Source organism: Salarias fasciatus, chromosome 7, assembly GCF_902148845.1.
Source record: "Salarias fasciatus chromosome 7, fSalaFa1.1, whole genome shotgun sequence".
Taxonomy (NCBI): domain Eukaryota; kingdom Metazoa; phylum Chordata; class Actinopteri; order Blenniiformes; family Blenniidae; genus Salarias; species Salarias fasciatus.
The window spans coordinates 2048575-2066619 of NC_043751.1; the positions used below are offsets into that span (position 1 = coordinate 2048575).

The 18045-nt window shown below is 45.2% G+C and overlaps 2 protein-coding genes across 4 annotated transcripts; both read right to left on the reverse strand.

Annotated features, from left to right (window-relative positions):
- Positions 1-873: 873 nt before the first annotated feature.
- LOC115391638 (troponin I, fast skeletal muscle-like) lies at positions 874-4267 on the reverse strand. Of its 2 annotated transcripts, XM_030095925.1 has the most exons (6): positions 4079-4267; positions 3080-3116; positions 2837-2965; positions 2003-2092; positions 1761-1934; positions 874-1070 (listed from the first exon to the last, which is right to left on the reverse strand). In XM_030095925.1, the coding sequence occupies exons 1-6, from the start codon at positions 4084-4086 to the stop codon at positions 993-995; spliced, it is 516 nt and encodes a 171-aa protein (XP_029951785.1). In that variant the 5' UTR covers positions 4087-4267; the 3' UTR covers positions 874-992. The 2 variants fall into 2 exon arrangements, with proteins under 2 accessions (XP_029951785.1, XP_029951784.1); XM_030095924.1 differs by lacking the exon at positions 4079-4267 and having other exon boundaries at positions 3080-3168.
- Positions 4268-6470: 2203 nt separating this feature from the next.
- Positions 6471-16552, reverse strand: LOC115391640 (troponin I, fast skeletal muscle-like). 2 transcript variants are annotated; one of them, XM_030095927.1, is made up of 6 exons: positions 16482-16552; positions 14515-14554; positions 14305-14433; positions 13828-13917; positions 9202-9375; positions 6471-6744 (listed from the first exon to the last, which is right to left on the reverse strand). In XM_030095927.1, the coding sequence occupies exons 1-6, from the start codon at positions 16487-16489 to the stop codon at positions 6667-6669; spliced, it is 519 nt and encodes a 172-aa protein (XP_029951787.1). In that variant the 5' UTR covers positions 16490-16552; the 3' UTR covers positions 6471-6666. The 2 variants fall into 2 exon arrangements, with proteins under 2 accessions (XP_029951787.1, XP_029951786.1); XM_030095926.1 differs by lacking the exon at positions 16482-16552 and having other exon boundaries at positions 14515-14701.
- Between the last annotated feature and the right edge of the window lie 1493 nt (positions 16553-18045).

Sequence of the window (18045 nt, forward strand, 5' to 3'; positions counted from 1 at the left end):
TAAACCTTACTTTGCTTGTTTTGCAGTGTGAACTTGAAGCCTGTTGAAGATGGCTGAGAACAACAGAAATAAAATCCTGCAGTGTTTCAGCTCCCACGCCAAGAAACAGCTGCTGGGTTACCAAGTGGACAATGCCTTGGTTGACCAACGACAGAAGAGAGCAACTGACAGCAACAGCAGAGAGACAGAACAGCAACAGGGCAACAGCTACCAAGGGCTGAAGGACCAGCTGCGAAGGGGTAGAGCCGAAGAAGGGTTCCTGTAGGACCACTCAGGGCCGGGACCCCAAACTACGAGAGTCCTCAGCAGATCCAAGGAACATCTGAGGCCTGAGTCCAGAAGAGTCCAGAACAGAAAAGATACTGCAACGAACCATCAGACTCCCAGACCTCTGGTAGAGGACCTCAGACTCTCAGACCTCTGGTAGAGGACCTCAGTCTCTCAGACCTCTGGTAGAGGACCTCAGGCTCTCAGGTCAGCTGGACAGGTGAGAGTTCCTCATTCATACTGTTCCGTCCGTCTTTTTGTGGCTAAACTACTTTGTTTTCAAAAACCATCAAGTTGCTGTGGAAACCTCATCAGTGACCTACCATGGCCTCAGTGGGTGAAATGAATCAATGAATGAAGATGTTTATTGTCATGAATTAAATATAAATTAAATGCAACAAAAAGCAAGACAAACACTCGAGCGGTTTCTTCCACATTTGACTTTATTTTCTTCAGCATGGTTGTTGGTGTGCGACTGTGTCCTGGATCAAGATGTGGATTTGAAGACTTGATGTGTGAACTTGCAGAACCCCTCCAACCCCCTGGCCCCGCCCCACCCCACCCCTCACTCCAGACTAAACAAAGTGCAAAAACAATCAGCCCAGAGGTGCTGTGACAGAGAGTGTCCTCTCAGACATGCTATAAGCTGCGGTTCGGCCCGGTGCTGCCACCCGGAGGCGCCGGGAGTTCATAAAACATGGAGACAAAGCAGCCAGCGGGGACGCTTAGGAGGACTCGAACATCTTCTTCCTGTCGGCTTTGTCCTCGATGTTCTTACGCCAGTCGCCGACGGCTTCTGTGGGCTGCAGGGAGCGAACAGCGAAACCTCAGGACTTCATTTCCAACAGCCTCCAGAGTTTTATCACATTTTCTTTCACCCATGCAGAGCTCAGACAGCCACCCCACCATCCCTGACCTGCTTCTGAGATGAACCAGTTCACATCATTTCTGAAGCTAAAATAATGTCTCATTGTCTATAAAACTATAAAAATATGAACATTTCAGAAGCCTCCGTTTTAAAGCAGTTTTACTGCAGTTTAGAAATATTTCTGCCAGTGATCTCGAAGCACTGCGACTAATAAAATGCGACTCCTGAACTGGCTCTACACACTGTGTTTCATTCACTGGTACGAATGTCTTCAAAGTGGCTTGAAGGATTATCAATGGCATAAGCTACTGCAAACTGTTTAAACTTTCTGCCAACTAAATGAGAGTGATATGAATCGGTATAAAGTCGTATTAAATAGTGAAAACTAGCAGGAAAAAGAGTTAGAAGCTGCGGTGAATAAAGTGATATGAAGCACTCTGAACTGACACACATCTGTTTAATGGATATAAAGTCCTTTGAACCGGAACAATAAAGTGTTATGAAGCTCTGAAAACTGGTGTCCTGGACATTAAATAGAATAGAACAGACTTGAATTATCTCACCATGGAGAAATCTGAAGCGGTACAAACGTCTGTTGTGTGATGATCTGTGAACGGGGACTCACCTCCTCCTTCACCTCCTTCTTGACCTGCTTCAGGTTGGACCGCAGGTCCATGGTCACCTTGTGCTTGGAGCCCAGCAGCGCCTGCAGCATGGAGTCTGCAGACATGCGTACTTTCTTCAGGGCGGGCTTCTTCACGCCTCTCAGGTCCACCACCTTGATCTTCAGGTCCTCGATCTGACACAACACACACGGTGAGTCTGCCTGCCGGTCTGGGCGTCGCCCCCCGTCTGGAGCAGGTTTACCTCTTTGTCGGCCTTCTGCACTTTGGCCTCGATATCGTACCGCTCCTCATCGATCTTGTCGATGGCGGCATGAAGCTTCTTGCAGGTTTCCTGCGAACACAGACACACGAGTTCAGCAAGACTCCAGAGACTCCCGGAGATTCTCTTCAGGAGGATTTTTCTTCCGCTCTGATGAAACCCTGAGGAGGGAACAGGCTAACGGCCGAGCTCTTGAACCGCTGCTGCCCACATGGCTCAGCCGGACGACTTCCTGGCTTGTTTGATTGTTCCAACACATGATTCATTGGGGATTTGAAGTGTTTTTTATATCTTCCTTTGGCTAGCCCTGATCTGGTGCTCCCGTTAGCATGAACCAGCGCTATCTAATCAATGCTATATTTGTAAAAGAAATGGTTTCCCATGATTCCACACTGGAATAAGCATCGCCCAAAGCTGACTTTAACTTTCTTTAACCTGCTGTCTTCTAAAAAACGTCAGTATCAGAGTTAAGCTTCACTTCCATCAAGGGTTTTATTTTTATCATTTTTATTGGGATTAGCATTAGCTGAAGCTCGAATCCTGAATTCTAGAATTAGCTGAGTTCTGATTGTCACCACTGCTCCTACAGCTGAGTCTACAGACTTCGTTTTAACTATTCTGTCATTTGTTTTTGACCTTGAAAATGTCCGAGGTTTTTCAGTGTTTACCAAAACGTTTGGTTGATCCTGAACAACAGCCACGAATCCTGAATAACTGTGAAGACAGGAAGCAGTAAACCTGGAGCTTTCAGAAGCTCGAACGTGGGAACTGAAGCTTGAATGGGGGCCTGGGAGCAGGGCCAGTCGGCGGTCTCACCATGAGGGTGGCCTGGTCTCCGCTCAGGTCTGGAGCAGGACAGTGCTCGGCCATGTAGGCCTCCTTCGCCGCCACGTTTTCCTTCTTCTCCGTCTCGATCCAGTTCAGAGCGATCTGGAGGATCAGGCTCTGGAACGGCAGGAAGCACGCAGGATGAACTGCTGTTTAGATGCTAATAGCAGCTAACAGCTAATGGCAGAAGGAGGTCAGGGGGTCGGACAGAAGGTGGGCTTCCTCCTTTACCTTCAGGTGGTGCCTGCGGCTGGAAGTCATCTTTTTCCTGTTTGAGAGAAAAGTCACAGCTGTCATCCTCCAACATTACACCCACAAATAATTCAAGCAGGCCGTGGAGAGGGAGGAAGCGATCAGATGCACGTCGTTCAGGGAAGTTTGCTCGATTTCCACTTTATCAATAACAAAACCAGTGAACGGCTCAGTCTGGATCAATGTGGCAGAGGTTTGGAAAGAAGTGGTTCATGGGAAAAACAGTGAAACTAAGAAGCAACAAACTGGATTTCCTTTTATGGTCACACACTGTGCTGCGTCTGAAGCTGTTGAGCCAATCAGAGGAAGGGGGCGGGGCCTTAAAGAGACAGGAGCTTTAACTCTATACAGTTCACTGACACATTCATCCATCAATGTCAATTATTTATTCACAAACTATAAATGTAAGAATAGAACAAATACATCTTGATAAAAGCCAAGGAAAAAGGAAAGCATGAAGACACAGTTGTATATTTCTATAAAGATACATTTTGAGCATTTTTCCCTTCAGGCATGTTTCAATGTATAATACTGAGTCTTACGATCTAATGTTATATACAGACACACTGAAATGACGTGTGTGTGTGTGTGTGTGTGTGTGTGTGTGTGTGTGTGTGTGTGTTATCGTTTATTTAATATTACCATATTATATTAATGTATTAACCACAATAATTCCCGTGTTTTCTGATGTGATCAGATTTCAGTGAGACACTGAGGACATGTTCAGCCTGCTGACGTAAATCTGTCAGGTCTTGGTCCGTGGAGGTGCAGTAGGTTTAGAGTTCGTGAGGAGTTATCACACTGACTCAGACAAGGTCCCATTAAAGCTCCTCTGGAATGTACCGTCGGCGTGGAAACGCAGCAGATTTGTGGGATTATTGTGATGTTGGTGACAGAGGAGGCGGTGAAACGGTGTGAACGCTGTCAGGTAGTCAGGGTGTTTGGTGTGAAGCAGCCACAGGGGATGCTGGGACTTACTCAGACATGGTGGCGGATCCTGAGGTTCCCCGGGCTGAACGGAGAGACAGGACAGGCGGTGAGCTGACGGCTCTTCGGGCGTCTCCTCCAGCTTCCTCACATCAGCGTTTTGCTGATGGACGTAACGCGATCTGAGGCCACAGCTGAGGAGAGCAGCGGCGTCGGCTGAACTAATCTGGGACGCTCCGGATTGGGTGTCGGCATTTTTCCGAGCACTGAGTCAGGGTTAATCTATCAGAACCATCATTAAGACAGGCCGGCATTTCTGATGATTAAAAACACTCCTGACGGGCCGTGCTGGGCCCTGATCTGAGCGCCATGCAGTTACCGAACAGTCCGAATACTGCGTTACTTCAGTTTCAACATGATTCTATCTCTAGCAATTGATTTGAACAATTTGAAATTATTTTCCAGTTTTAAATATTTGTTTTTTAACAGGGACATCCTTTCAAATACTCCATAAAACGAATTAAACATGAAAAATACTGACAAATTAATTAATTCAATTTAAGTTAATAAATTAATTAAATTCCAATAAATTAATTACTTACATTTATTTTAATTGATTAATTAATTACAATTAGATGAATTAATTGTAATATTATTTGTATATAGAAGAAAAAGGTGAACGCAATGGAGTCATTTTCTTGGTGCATTCTGGGGTCAGATCCTGTTGTCAAATTGTGGATTAAAACGTACATTTTTCCGACAGCAGATCGAGGAGCGAGGTTGTGCGGGAGGCTTTAGGAAAGCCGAGGAACAGCAGCGTGACAGATTTAAGGCCGCGTTGACTCTCCGACAGTCACTTTCTAACCCGAGCTTCAAACAGAGGCGTCAAGCCGCGATGCGAGCGTCGTAAAGTCAGACCGCCGGAGGGGAAAAGGTCAGACGTGGAAGAGTCAATCTTCAAACCAGCAGAGAAACAGAGAAAGCCGGTCCAGGATGTGAGACAGGATCCTGTCCTACAGGCGCATTTAGGACGTCTGTTTGAGTTTGGTCGCGATGCTGAATAAAAGATGCTGATGGCAGAGGAAGCTGGAGGAGGAAGAAGAAGAAAATGGTGGAAAAAAAAAGAAGAAGACGGAGGTTTCTCACCTACTGAGAGGAGGAAGAAGAGGACAAGACTCACACACTTGGTGGCAGAAAATGAGACACTGCCAAAGCCGACAGCAGACAGTGAAAAATGAAATAGGTATATATGGTGGGTAGCGATGCCTCAGCAAAATGCCCACATCCTCTTTATGGAAATGGATTCCCAGTCAGACCAATGGGCCGGCGAGCTCCTGAAATACACCCGAGCCAGCCCCGCAGGACAAACCGCCCTCCCTGAGCGCCGCTCAGCTCAGCTGCACATTTACAGCACAACATAAACGCCACATTTAAACCGGCTTTCTTTTCCATTATAGCAAGGAATTAATCTGAAGTCCAGCCCAGGTCTCTCCCGAAAAAAATCTCTTTCTAGATTCCAGTCAAGACAGTTCTGTCAGAATTCATGGAATCAAGACTCATTCTGGAATAATTTCAGCTGTTTGAGTGTACTGTATCATCTTAAGGGTTGGTAGAAATGCTCAGTCCCACATATGCTGCCGCTCAAGCTAACAATGCTACAATGCTAAGTTTGCATTTCTGTGACACTAGCTCCTAAACCTAAAACACTCAGCACAGCACAACGTTGGAATGTTTTAATGAAATTAATCAAACTACAGCTGTGAAAAACAGCTGACAGAATGATTTTAGCTTGGAGTTAAGCATTATGAAACCACTACGCGAGTTTTAGTCCCGTAGTTTCAGTGTTAAAAACAGATGCCGGTAAAGGTCTTATTGCCATCCAGAAGAAAGCTGACGACATGTGGATAGCTGTTAGCACGCGTTAGCCGTTACAGCTGCTGTTAGCATAGCATGATGTATATCCAGGTATGTTAACGACTGTAAAACTAACTGAAATATAAAAACTGATGAGATGGTCTAAATACTTATTGTCTCTAAAAATATTTTAAACAATTGAAATGATTTAAATCAAACTTTATCGATTCGGACTAAATATATCATATAAAAACTGGCACTCGTTTTCTGATACGTTCCGAGTTTTTCTGGAAAAGTACTCATTCATAATTTTGTCTCTTTTCCTTTTCCTGCCCATTTCAGCGATTTCATATTTCGTAGCCCATTTCGAGTGAAACACTACACAAAGTCTGTCAATAAACCAGAGTGAAGATTTAGAGAGAAGCTGGCTTCTGATTGGCTGAAGAGCCACTGTGACTCCAAAGCTTCACTTAGATTTCAAAAGGATAAAAGTCGCAAGCAAATTCCTGGTTACTTAAAATGTTTATTTCTATGGATGTCATGAAAAGCTGTACACTTTGAGGTGATGTTTGTCAGTCGATTGGTTGGGTTCAGTCTCTCGTGGGGAGGGCTACGATCTCACAAAAACCACAAAGGAAAATGAAAGCAGTGAAAAAGCGCCGGCACTCTCATGTCTAAGTAACACCCTGAAATGGAGCACTGAGATGATCGGGTTCTCCAGGAGAACTCAGACAGAACGGTCTCCCCGTCATGGTCCTCGCTCCGGCCTCGCTCCCGAAGGTTCTTTAGGAGGTCTCGAACATCTTCTTCCTGTCGGCTTTGTCTTCAATGTTTTTACGCCAGTCGCCAACGGCCTCTGTGGGCTGGAAGGAAGTGTGGAGAGTCATGAACACCAGAAGCTCCTCCGTCAGGAAGAACCCAGCAGGACACAGTGGGAGAACATGCAGTCAGGACCACTCATGATCTAACGGGCTGCTGGAGGTCAAACTGAGCACAGGAGGATGAAGAAAGGTCACCGGAATGACTCGGAACCTTCACGCTTCTTGGTCTGAGTTTCCAAAAACTGCTGATCTGCTGGATCTTCACACTAATCATCTGTAGAGTTTCCAGAGAACCAGAGAAGACCTGCAGTGAGCAGCAGTTCTCTGGCTCTAACAGAGGTCAGAGGTCATGGACGGACTGGATGAAGATGATAGAAGGACAACAGGAGGTCAAAGAACCTCTGGGTCCAACCTGCAGTGAACATCTGGGAAATTCTCCAACAGCTGGTGAAGACCACAAAGGGGGTCCCTGCAGGAAACTGAGGCTGCAAGTCAATCAGGACCACCAGACCTGGACCAGAGGAGGTCTGAGGAGTCTCCACCAGACCTGGACCAGAGCAGGTCTGAGGAGTCTCCACCAGACCTGGACCAGAGGAGGTCTGAGGAGTCTCTACCAGAACCAGATCAGAGCAGGTCTGAGGAGTCTCCACCAGACCTGGACCAGGGGAGGTCTGAGGAGTCTCTACCAGACCTGGACCAGAGGAGGTCTGAGGAGTCTCCACCAGACCTGGACCAGAGGAGGTCTGAGGAGTCTCCACCAGACCTGGACCAGGGGAGGTCTGAGGAGTCTCCGTGCCAGCAGAGCCCGGTGTGAACACCAGGACTTGGATCCATCCAGCCTGGAATCAACAGCTCAGCTGCTGTGATGTTTGGAGGAGATTTTCTACTGAGCAGGTTGAAACTTCACAGTCTACCTGATAATGTCCATCCCTTGGGGTTTGGGATTTGGTGAGCAGATACTCATGTCATGGATGTTCATCCCACCGATTAACAAAAACCGCTTGCTCAAGTCAGTTTGGACGGACATGTCCAGCAAGGCGTACCTAATAAAGTGGCCAGTAAATCCACAGAACAAGCAGTGTTCTTCAGCTCTCATAAACAATCTCATAGAGACTTAGCTTTCTGTCTCCTCATCTAGTTAACACTTTAACCACTTCGCAATGCCTTCGGTAGCCGACAAGGTCACTGATTTGAGTTTCTACAGCTTTTCTAGAGATACGTGGAGGAGAACAGGGTGATAGCTCATGATTTTGCCAGCATGGGTCACTCACTGTGAGAGTGGACTCACACACCCTTAAAGCTGCTGTCACGTCTCCAAACTGCAGTAAAGTTAGAACCACCTCGACAGATATGCTGATGTTCTATTGACAGAGGAATGCATACTGATCGGTAGAATAATCTAAAATTTGTCAGCAGGAGTTTCTCCGAGTCATTTTCTGATTGATTCCCTCCTTTTTTATAGCTGTTATGAGAAAGGCTGCCAAATGAAATTCCTTCCTATACTCATTTATAGGAATTATAGCGAACAGAAGAAGTTTATGCCACTAGTCAGTCATTGATAAATCCTTTGATTTTACTTCTAAATATTTGTCACATTGAAACCACAAACTGGGGATGAGTTTTAATCTGTAGAAATCTAAATCATTCTCTCCTCAGGTTTGTCTTCAGCTTGTGAGACTTTCTGGTCTCTTCAAAGTAAATTCTAAAGTAAAAATCTAGACGTTGAGATCGAGTCAGCATTATTCACAGAAAAAGTACCAAAATTCTATTGATACTAAAAAGAAAATGTCAGTTAAAGATCAGAACATCTGCGAGGAGAGGTGATTTTTCTACGGTGTCTTGGTGACATTTTAACACGTGATGATTATTTTAAAGATGGAATGACAGCTTGAGCATCAGCTAACCTAACAGTAGAGACTGATCCTGACACTGATCTCTGGGGTATTTCCTGCTTCCAGATGTTACAGATGTTACATGCTGGATCACAACATCCCAAACATTCTGCAGATCATCAGATGTTCACACCACAACCCTCTGATTCAGCCACACAGAACAGTACTTCACTTCAGGGTTTCTTTGACATCTATGACTGAAAGACAATAACTTTTAATCTGCTTTGTTTAACATGAGCCTAAAGTTACTCTTTTAAAGTGTTGGTATCATGCCAGGGTGGTGTCAGTATGGTATCTGTAGCTTATCAGAATCATATCAAGTCATATATCCTACCAGTGTTGTTGATCGTAACATTATCCTATGTGTTTTGTGCGGTGTTGATAACGGTGATAATGGCCATGATTTGACTGATATCGGCTCAGACAGGAGACAGTCTGCATCCCAGAAGTCTCCTCAACGATGAAAATTTCCATTTTATGACCAGCTGAGATCAGAATGAATCAGGCAGGATGTGGATGTGCTAGCTTCAGGAAGTGATACTTGAGAACAAACTGTTGGGTCAGATGTCACGTGTCCGTGTTGAGTCAACCACGCCGGGGTCCTCACCTCCTCCTTCACCTCCTTCTTGACCTGCTTCAGGTTGGACCGCAGGTCCATGGTCACCTTGTGCTTTCCTCCCAGCAGGGCCTGCAGCATGGCGTCGGCCGACATGCGCACCTTCTTCAGGGCGGGCTTCTTCACTCCGGCCAGCTCCACCACCTTCAGCTTCAGGTCCTCGATCTGGGAGGAAACACCGATCCCCTCATGAAGAGAGTCTGACATACCAGAGCGAGGGGTTCTGACTTCAGCCGGGAACAGGAGCCGACTTCATTAGGAAAATACCAACAGCTAGAAATACTGACGTGACAACTGAAAAACTGCGATGAAGGAGAAGTGATGAACCCTGAAAAGCACAAAGCATGAAGGGAAGCAACTGCTGGAGGAAGTCATCCAAGCTCTGAGTGAAGAGATGCAAACAGATGGGGAGGAAATTAAGAGATTGAGAGGAGATTGGTGATCACTATGTTACTGTTTGCCTCAGAAGAGAGCCCTGTTGGCTCTTCCACCTGTTGTTCTCTACACTGCCACTCGCCCACATTGTGATCCGTTTGGTAGAAGAGCCAACATGGGCTCATTTCAAGAGTTTTAGTATTGAGACAAACACTACAGTAACAGAAATATCACTTCTATTTAGTATTTCTTTTATGATCAATTCAATTCAGCTTTATTTATACAGCGCCGATCACCAACTGAGCCACAAGTCATCACTGATGGACTGAAACAAGTGCATTGCGGATATTTTGGAAAAGTCTTGACTTAAAACGAAAAAAAGACTAAATGTCCAACAGTTAGCAGAGTGAAGAACGTTCAGGTTCTCCAGCAGGTTCCAGCCCGGCTGATTGTGTTCCTCTGCAGGAGGATCTGAGCTTGTGTTCTGTCACTTCCTCCTTTAAGGAGTCGTTCATTATTCCTGTTCTCCTGTTCTCCTGGGACTGCTGGTCTACCAGACAGGATCCAGGCTGCTCTTCAGGAACAGGGCTGAGATCCAGAACCGGGAGGAACTGGATCACTTTCCTCTCCATCCCCAGCAACAGCTGGAACCCTGCAGAGCTCCAGAGTTCTGTCCTCCAGTCATGAACAGAACCACATCTGTCTTTTCACCTTTCTGAAAGAGTTTGTTTCCTGTTTGGGGTTTATTCCATGAGGACCGGATCATTTCTATTTTTACTCCACTGAAAGGCTTCACTGGCAGCCTGCCTTCTTTATCTCCTGCATCACTGGAGCAGCTGAACACATCAAGACCAAAATGTAAATAAAAGAAAAAATACAAAATGATACTAACTGATTTTTTGGACCAATTTTAAAGTTTTACTTCATTTTCTTGCTGAAATCCACCTTCAAATCCTCCCCCTGCTGGGATCAAGATCGTCCCGTTGTCCTGCATCAAAGTTTCCACATCCTGCAGAAATGTTCTGAACAACCCAAACTGAAGGTTTGGTCCAGATTAAAACCAGGATTGGATTACATGATCTAATCCTTCTTTCCTTTTTGAAAATCCCATTTTCAAGATCTGATCCAGACCGAGAACCAAAACCCACTCAGGTTACCTTCGAACAACTGGCCCCTGAAGTAACTCCGTCCTCCTGACAGCAACATTTAACATTTAGCATTAGGATTAGCAATACAGAGTCAAGAGACAGGTTAATTTTACCCTGTTGTTGCAATAGTAATCCTGCAAGTCATGTTAACATCCAGATTATAGAGCATCTTCCTCCTCTAACAGCAGACTATAGAGGATCTTTCTCCTCTTACATCAGACTATGGAGGATCTTGCACTAGATTTTTTGAAGTTGTGTCTTTTTCAAAACGTACGGTACATGTTGACATGATTGAGATTAACTTCACAATATCTTTTGCATCCCAGTGAAATGGGCAGGACTATCCCAGTTCAGTCACTGTTTTGTGTTCCAGATGTTGATGTCATGATAAAAAATCTGAAAACGGTGCCGCTATGTGGACAGCAGTTCATACTACAGCTATAATCTTGAGTTCATCCAGAACCTTAGACACTCATCCTGCTCAGAGTTCAGTTAGTTAATCCAGAGCGGATCAAACCAGGAGGATGTTTGGAAATGGACGTCACCCGGTGGGCTGCAGGGCGTTCAGCCTGCTGGGCCATTCCATTCATTATCAGCATAGACTCGAACGTTATGTCTTGAATAAATTTCCTTCTGAAATAATAACAGAAATATGGTAACAGCAATGCAACGCTCAGAGTGACGGCTGCAGTTCACCCACAGCTGAGAAGCAGTCTGAAGTCTAAAGGTGGGTTTTCAAAGTTTAGACTGGAATATTCTTTCTACAATACGTGCTGCGAATGTACACAACTGACATGTGGGAAACAAAAATCCCTCTGTGAAGCACGGCGGAGGCAGCATCACACACTGCGCATGCTCCTCAGGCCTACCGGCGTCTGCTCGTAGGGAAATGCTACTGGTTAAAACAGAAGGTGATACAGTCATGTCCTTCTGCAGGCGCAGGAGCTGATTGTCTGGAGTGTCGATATTAATTAAAGACCGTCACATCTTTACTTGCTCTTCCTTCTCGCCACTCTTTTGTCGTTGTTGTTGTTTGCTTGTTGTCTCACTTATTTCCTTCACTTTCTGTCTCTTTGCCTGTCTTTCTGTCCCCCTGTCAGTCCAACAATATCATGAATCAGTACTCAAAATAAATAAAAGAAATGAGGAAAGCATGTTATCAAGAGGAGCTTGATTCTTATGAGCTCCTCTTGAAGAGCAGATCTGTCTGGAACATAACAGCAGCCAGAGCCCCCGTTCTGCTGCCTCCAAGCTGGACAGGACAGGTCAAAAAACAACACAACAACAGCAACAATAATAATAATATTAAGAAGAAGAAGAAGAAGAATTAGTTACTTTTAAAATATTGTTACTCGGTTAATAACTCACTTACTTTATAAGTAACTAGTAACTACAACTAATTACTTTTTAAAAGTAACTTGCCCAGCACTGGTTACTAATCTATGTCTCTTTTCTAGTGTGATCTCTGTCTCCTGTAGTCCTGACCCCCTGCCCCCACCTCACCCCACACCTCACCCCCATCTCACCCCACCTCACCCCCATCTCACCCCACCTCACCCCACACCTCACCCCCACCTCACCCCACCTCACCCCACACCTCACCCCCACCTCGCCCCCATCTCACCCCACCTCACCCCCACCTCACCCCCATCTCACCCCCACCTCGCCCCCATCTCACCCCACCTCACCCCCATCTCACCCCTATCTCACCCCCACCTCACCCCAAAGGGTTCTTCCTTTGAAGAGGCAGTTTTTTCTTTCCTCGGTATCTTCACGCTCTTGTGGACCAGCTGGGTTTTTCTCTGTGAAGGTCTCTGGACGTTACTGTGATGTATCTGGCGCTATATAAATAAAGCTGAGTTGAATTCAATAGTGAGTTGTATTATACGTATTACTATGTCATATTAATTTAAAGCTGCTGTAGGCAGGATTTAGCTAGTCAATGCTAATTTTTCTGTGTTTTCTTTGGATTAAATGTTAGAGTATCCATTGATAATCCTTTAGGAGTGTAGCATAACTGCTCTACCGCGAAGGCACAGCGTTTCCATCTGTCTCTGTTCTGAGCTGAAAAGGAATCTCGACAGCTCCAGGTATCTTTGACCAATCAGAAGAGCCGCTGAGGCTCTAACTGTGATTGGTCGAGGGGCGTTTGTCGCACGTTCTTGTGGGAGGGGTTTAACTTGCATAAGGGCGTGATGTCAGAGAAAACAGGACAGGATTGGCTGTGCTGGGTTTCAAATCACCATCTTAGATGGGTTAAATCGCCATCTTGCTTAGGTAACCCTAAGCAAGATGGCGGAGATGCCAAATCCTGCCTACAGCACCTTTAAATGAAGGTCCATAATGTTAAATAATATTTACATTAAATATTTAAAGATTAAATTAAATATGATGCACTTCACTGTGTTTTGTTTAAAAAAAAACAATGTTGCTTTAAAACTGATACATTGTTGCCAACTCCTCAGTCAGGAAGGTTCTCAATGATGTCATCATCTAATTTGCATAGCTGCTCAATGGCATATGTAGGTCACACTGGATGATGACGTCATTCAAAATAGATACACTGTTGCAACTCTTCACAAATGTAAAAATGCTGTAGACAAATGAAATGTGGTTAGAGTCTTATCTCGTATAATCACACAGCAGCATGTGAATAGCAGACATTAATGCAGTGTTGTCTGTTTGTAATTCATTCTGTCAAGTGTTCATTTATTTCATTAATCATACACTCAGTTTGATAATCAATAAATGATCTTAAAGTTCCAATAAGAGGGGATCCAAGTTTTTTGACATATTTAAACACTTTTCATTAAAGTAATGTAATAGTTACTTTGCCTAGTAATTAGCTACTTTTAAAATATTGTAATTCAGTTACATCTTGAAGAAGCATGAAGCATTGATGTTGACAGTCTCTCATTTTTAGTGAACTACCTTCTGCACATTTGAGATTTTTGGGCTTCATGTCTAATAGAAACGTGTTTTTCCCCTGAAGGTTTCATATAATTTTTGAAAGTTTGATTTGTAGGTTTCAGAGGCTGGATGAAGGTCCAACATGCTGGACCACTGCAGACAGGACGGACACCAGAGCGTTTACCTCCTTGTCTGTCTTGGACACTTTGGCCTCAGCGTCGTACCTCTCGTCATCGATCTTGTCGATGGCCTGGTGGAGTTTCTTGCAGATTTCCTGAAGACAAACAGAAGAAAGACAGTTGGTTCTCCTGAATGTGGTTCTGTCTGAACTCAGACACTGGCGGTCAAATGGCTCTAGAAAGACAGGAGACAATAGAAGACCCTCATCAATACATCAACAAAAAGCTTGAATGGAGTAGAGTATCGTCCGGCTGTCTCATCTCACCATGTCCCTTCAAACTGTCACATCACAGAAAGAATGGTTTGTTATTGTGAAGGTAGTGGGTTTCAAACTCAGCTCTTCATGGAATTTAATTCTTCATTCTTTTGTCCAGGATGATCAAAGAGGATATTTTACACTATATAAGACACCACAAAGGCGTTGCACACTGTTCCTGCTAATTTCTGCTGTCAGCAGTGTGTCTGTCCAGATGTGTCTCACCATGAGGGCGGCCTGGTCTCCACTCAGGTCCGGCTCAGGACAGCTCTGGCTCATGTAGGCCTCCTTGGCCTCCTCGATCTCCTTCTTCTCCTGCTCGATCCAGGTTGCAGCGATCTGCAGCATCAGGCTCTGCAGGAGGAGGAGGAGGAGAGTGGTGAAGTGGAGCGCCAGCGTCTGGTCCCAAACACAGTGCAGCGGTTTGATTCCCACCTTCAGGTGATGCCTGCGGCTGGACGTCATCTTCTTTCCTCTGTTGACCACAATCAGTCTCATTACAACATCTCTCACTTCGCTTCAGCAGCTTTTGAATGAAACTTTTACATTTTCCATTCTAACTTATAACTGGAATGGACCATATTCAGCATGGTTAATATGCTAATTTGTTGGCTGGACTTCGCCCTTATTTAATTATTTCCGTTAAGCTCTGCTAATTATCTGTCATTTATGTTTGTCATACCTGTTCATCTTTCTCAACATCAGCACTAATCATGTTCAGCCTCTTATAGGAACATAAAGTAAATTATAGGGAATATAGAGGAACATCCCTGGTGTTATCAGGTCTCATGCTAGGTTAGGTTAGCTTGTTTCTGCAGAACAAGCAGAAATTTAACTTTAATGACGTTGAAATTTACTCGGTTGTTTAGTGGATCTTTATGCTGAGCTAACTGGATTAAAAATAATTTTTTTTAGCTTTGAAAGAATGATTAACACAAGTAATCAAACCGTCATGTCACCTATAATAAAACATCTTCTTTGTGCCACTGCTTGATTTTTACGGGTCTCTCTTAAAATTTAGCAAGGCACTGTGAAGGCATTAGCATTGATTTTTCTTCAGGCTAAGCTAGGCTAACAGGCTTGAATATTGTCATGAGCACCAAGCCAATAACCCAGAGAATCAACAACACTGACTCCGTTTCTCTTCATCCCACTGTCCTCAGCAGACCCAGGTATGTCCCCTCACAGTGCTAAGCTCGGCTAATCGACTTGACATGTATATAAAACAGTTTAATTACATAAACATTACCAGTGGACTCTCTCATCGCTCAGTATGATTCAGATTCAGGTTCTTAATTTATTTCCACTCATCTGTTGTTCATAAGAATGAGGATTATTCTCTGTATATCTCTGAGCTGTCTCTTGGTGTTTGCATGCTAAAGCTAAAGCTAAAGCTGAAGCTGAAGCTGAATCCTGGTTTGTGCCTCCCGGGTGTTTCTCCCCTCACATGCCTTTCCCATGTACAGCTGCTGTCATTGGCAGCGACATGCTGACCTTCACATTGAACTGGGCGCCTTCACATGTGTTGGCATCAGTTGGATCGGCTCTCCGACACACAGAAGTAACCGGATACGATCATTCCTCCGCAGCTTTTAGACCAAGGGGTCATGAAATTAAAGGCAACCGAAGATAAATCTCCGTGACCTGAATCTCCTCATGGTTCAGGAACCTCCAGAGAAACCTCTCCCCACGGTCTGTCCGTTCACGTCAACAGATTCAAAGACCAGCAGCACGTCGCAGAATCTTAACACCTGTTCTTTCATCTCCTGACAGCTGCTACGCGACCAGGAAGGATCAAAGATCCAGCCTTTATCAATGAAATGAACTTTTTAGACAGATTAAAATGGAATAGAATTTATTCATCTCAGAGGAAACAGTTTGAAACTGAAAAGAAGACTTGGGAAGAAGTAATTTGCAGGTTTAGTAAAATTCAGTAAACTTTCAGCTTTTGAAGTTGAAACGTGATCTCAACTGTTCGTCAAACCAATTATCTGACATTTGACCTCCAGCTGTGGTGCCTCTAGCCGGAGCATGAACATAGAGATTGGTCCTTTACATTTGGGTGAACTGAGATGAGCTACATCTAAATCTCTGTTCTTGCCAAGTCCCTGATCTCAGCTGATGCAGACTCTCCGTCACCGATATCCACGAACCATCATGAGATCAGCCATCAGTCGGTCTCTAAATATAAAGATACAGAACTTTTCCTCTCTCCACATAATAGAGCTCGTTTAGTCCCACCGTTTCCTGGTGTTGTTCCTGCCATCCTGTCGCAGTAGTATAAACCGTGTGATGCCTGGAGAGCTGTTTCAGTCTGATGGTGTGGCTGAGTGAGATCTAGCTGAGACTGGAGGAGAGTCAACTGCCTGAAGATGAGGAGGAAGGAAAAGGTTTGTACTTACTCAGACATTTTGGCTGTTTGTGGTGTTCGCACCCTGTTCAGAGACAGAAGACACTGATCAGTCAGGTCTGGGTGGACGGCTTACATAAACCTGTGAGTCCGTCCACCGCTGAGCCCCCCCACCATATCGATCGTGTACCTTTTGACCCCTGACAGGAAATGCGATATGTTTCACGATCATGTGTAAAACCGGTCTCACAGCGACCACAAACCAGCTAATTTTGGACAGGCGGGGTCAGATGCCTCGGTCGCCGGTGCTCCGACGGCCCCCCACCCCACCCCAAGACGTTCTGCCTGGAATTCAGGCTGTTGCTGCGAGCCCAAGCCCTCAGCACAAAATGCCACCAGCGCAGGAACCAAATGTGGCGCCAAGCACGCGGTGAGAGCAGTTAACGCCGAATTCCAACATCCCGCAAGAATGTGACGCTCAGCCGTCACCAGAAGCCACAAAGATCCATTTCAAACAGCAGAATCCGTGAAAACGTTCAGAAAGCTGAGCTGGACTCACTGCTGCTGTCCCAAAGCCAACTACCAGTCCCAAAGCAGGGAAACTCAAAGTCACAGGTGACTGGAATACTTCAACCCTGTTCACTCAGTGAATCAGAAAAACTTTACAGTGAGTACAGAAAAAAAAAATACTCAACTATTCAGTGTTTGATGAAATATAGAAAAAATCCTTCATTGAAACTGATTTTTTTAGCTTTATAGATGGAATTATTTTAAATTTTCTGCAAATTTGAACAAATTAGGCAGAGTTAAAAAAAATGCATCTCTTACAAAATGATTAATTTTGCACAAATCCACCGATCAGAGACTTTTAATCAGCAAGAAACACAATGAAAAGACAAAAGCAAGGCTTCCCTGACCAGTCTGCACTTCAACTTGACTGAAGGCCATCAGTAAGTCCACTAAACTCTATGTCTCCAGCCTCAGAGGTCAGGGGTCACACCTACAGCCTGGAAATCACCTGCGCACAACAAACCCAAGTCGCACCTGGCGGCACACTCACAGAAACGCTGTGTATCGTTCCCCGGACAGAGCGGATGAAGACAGAACCAGAGAGGACCAGAAACCTACCGAACGTGACGAGGCCGAGGAAGAGGAAGAAGGGGGAGACACTGCCAAGTCCCTAACAGTAAAGATTAAACAGGGTATATAGGGTGTGAAGTGCTGGCTCAGCAGGAAAGACAGCCCTCTTTATGGTAGCAGAGCCACTTCAGACCAATGGGCCGGCAGGCTCCAGAAATACCAGCCGCAACTCTCCAAGGAACCTCGTAAATTTCTGCCACAGGAAGACTGGACGAGAGCGATCGGGTTCCCCTCCCCCAATCGGAGACAAGCAAAGCCGCCAAGCAATTGTTACACAACCGCCGAGCCGTCTGCACGCCGTTAGCGGTGCTTCAGACCACCGCAGAGAGCAACAGCGGCCACCTGTCACCGCGCACTGCTGCCGTCTGAAGGATGCAGCGATGCTACCGCACAGCCAGGGACACATGTTAGCATGTTAGCATGGCAGCATGGCAGTCAGCTCCACTGCTGCCGAGTCTGCTGGAAAGATGTGTAAG

Bases quoted from the DNA above. Each gene is read 5' to 3' on its own strand.
- LOC115391638 (XM_030095924.1), bottom strand. From the start codon at position 3,145: ATGACAGCTGTGACTTTTCTCTCAAACAGGAAAAAGATGACTTCCAGC. The intron at 1,935-2,002 runs GTAAACCTGCTC...GTGTTGTGTCAG, and splicing joins TGCAGAAGGCCGACAAAGAG to ATCGAGGACCTGAAGATCAA. The intron at 1,071-1,760 runs GTGAGTCCCCGT...CGCTCCCTGCAG, and splicing joins AGAAGGAGGTGAAGGAGGAG to CCCACAGAAGCCGTCGGCGA.
- LOC115391640 (XM_030095926.1), bottom strand. From the start codon at position 14,577: ATGAGACTGATTGTGGTCAACAGAGGAAAGAAGATGACGTCCAGCCGC. The intron at 9,376-13,827 runs GTAAACGCTCTG...GTTTCCTCCCAG, and splicing joins TGTCCAAGACAGACAAGGAG to ATCGAGGACCTGAAGCTGAA. The intron at 6,745-9,201 runs GTGAGGACCCCG...ACTTCCTTCCAG, and splicing joins AGAAGGAGGTGAAGGAGGAG to CCCACAGAGGCCGTTGGCGA.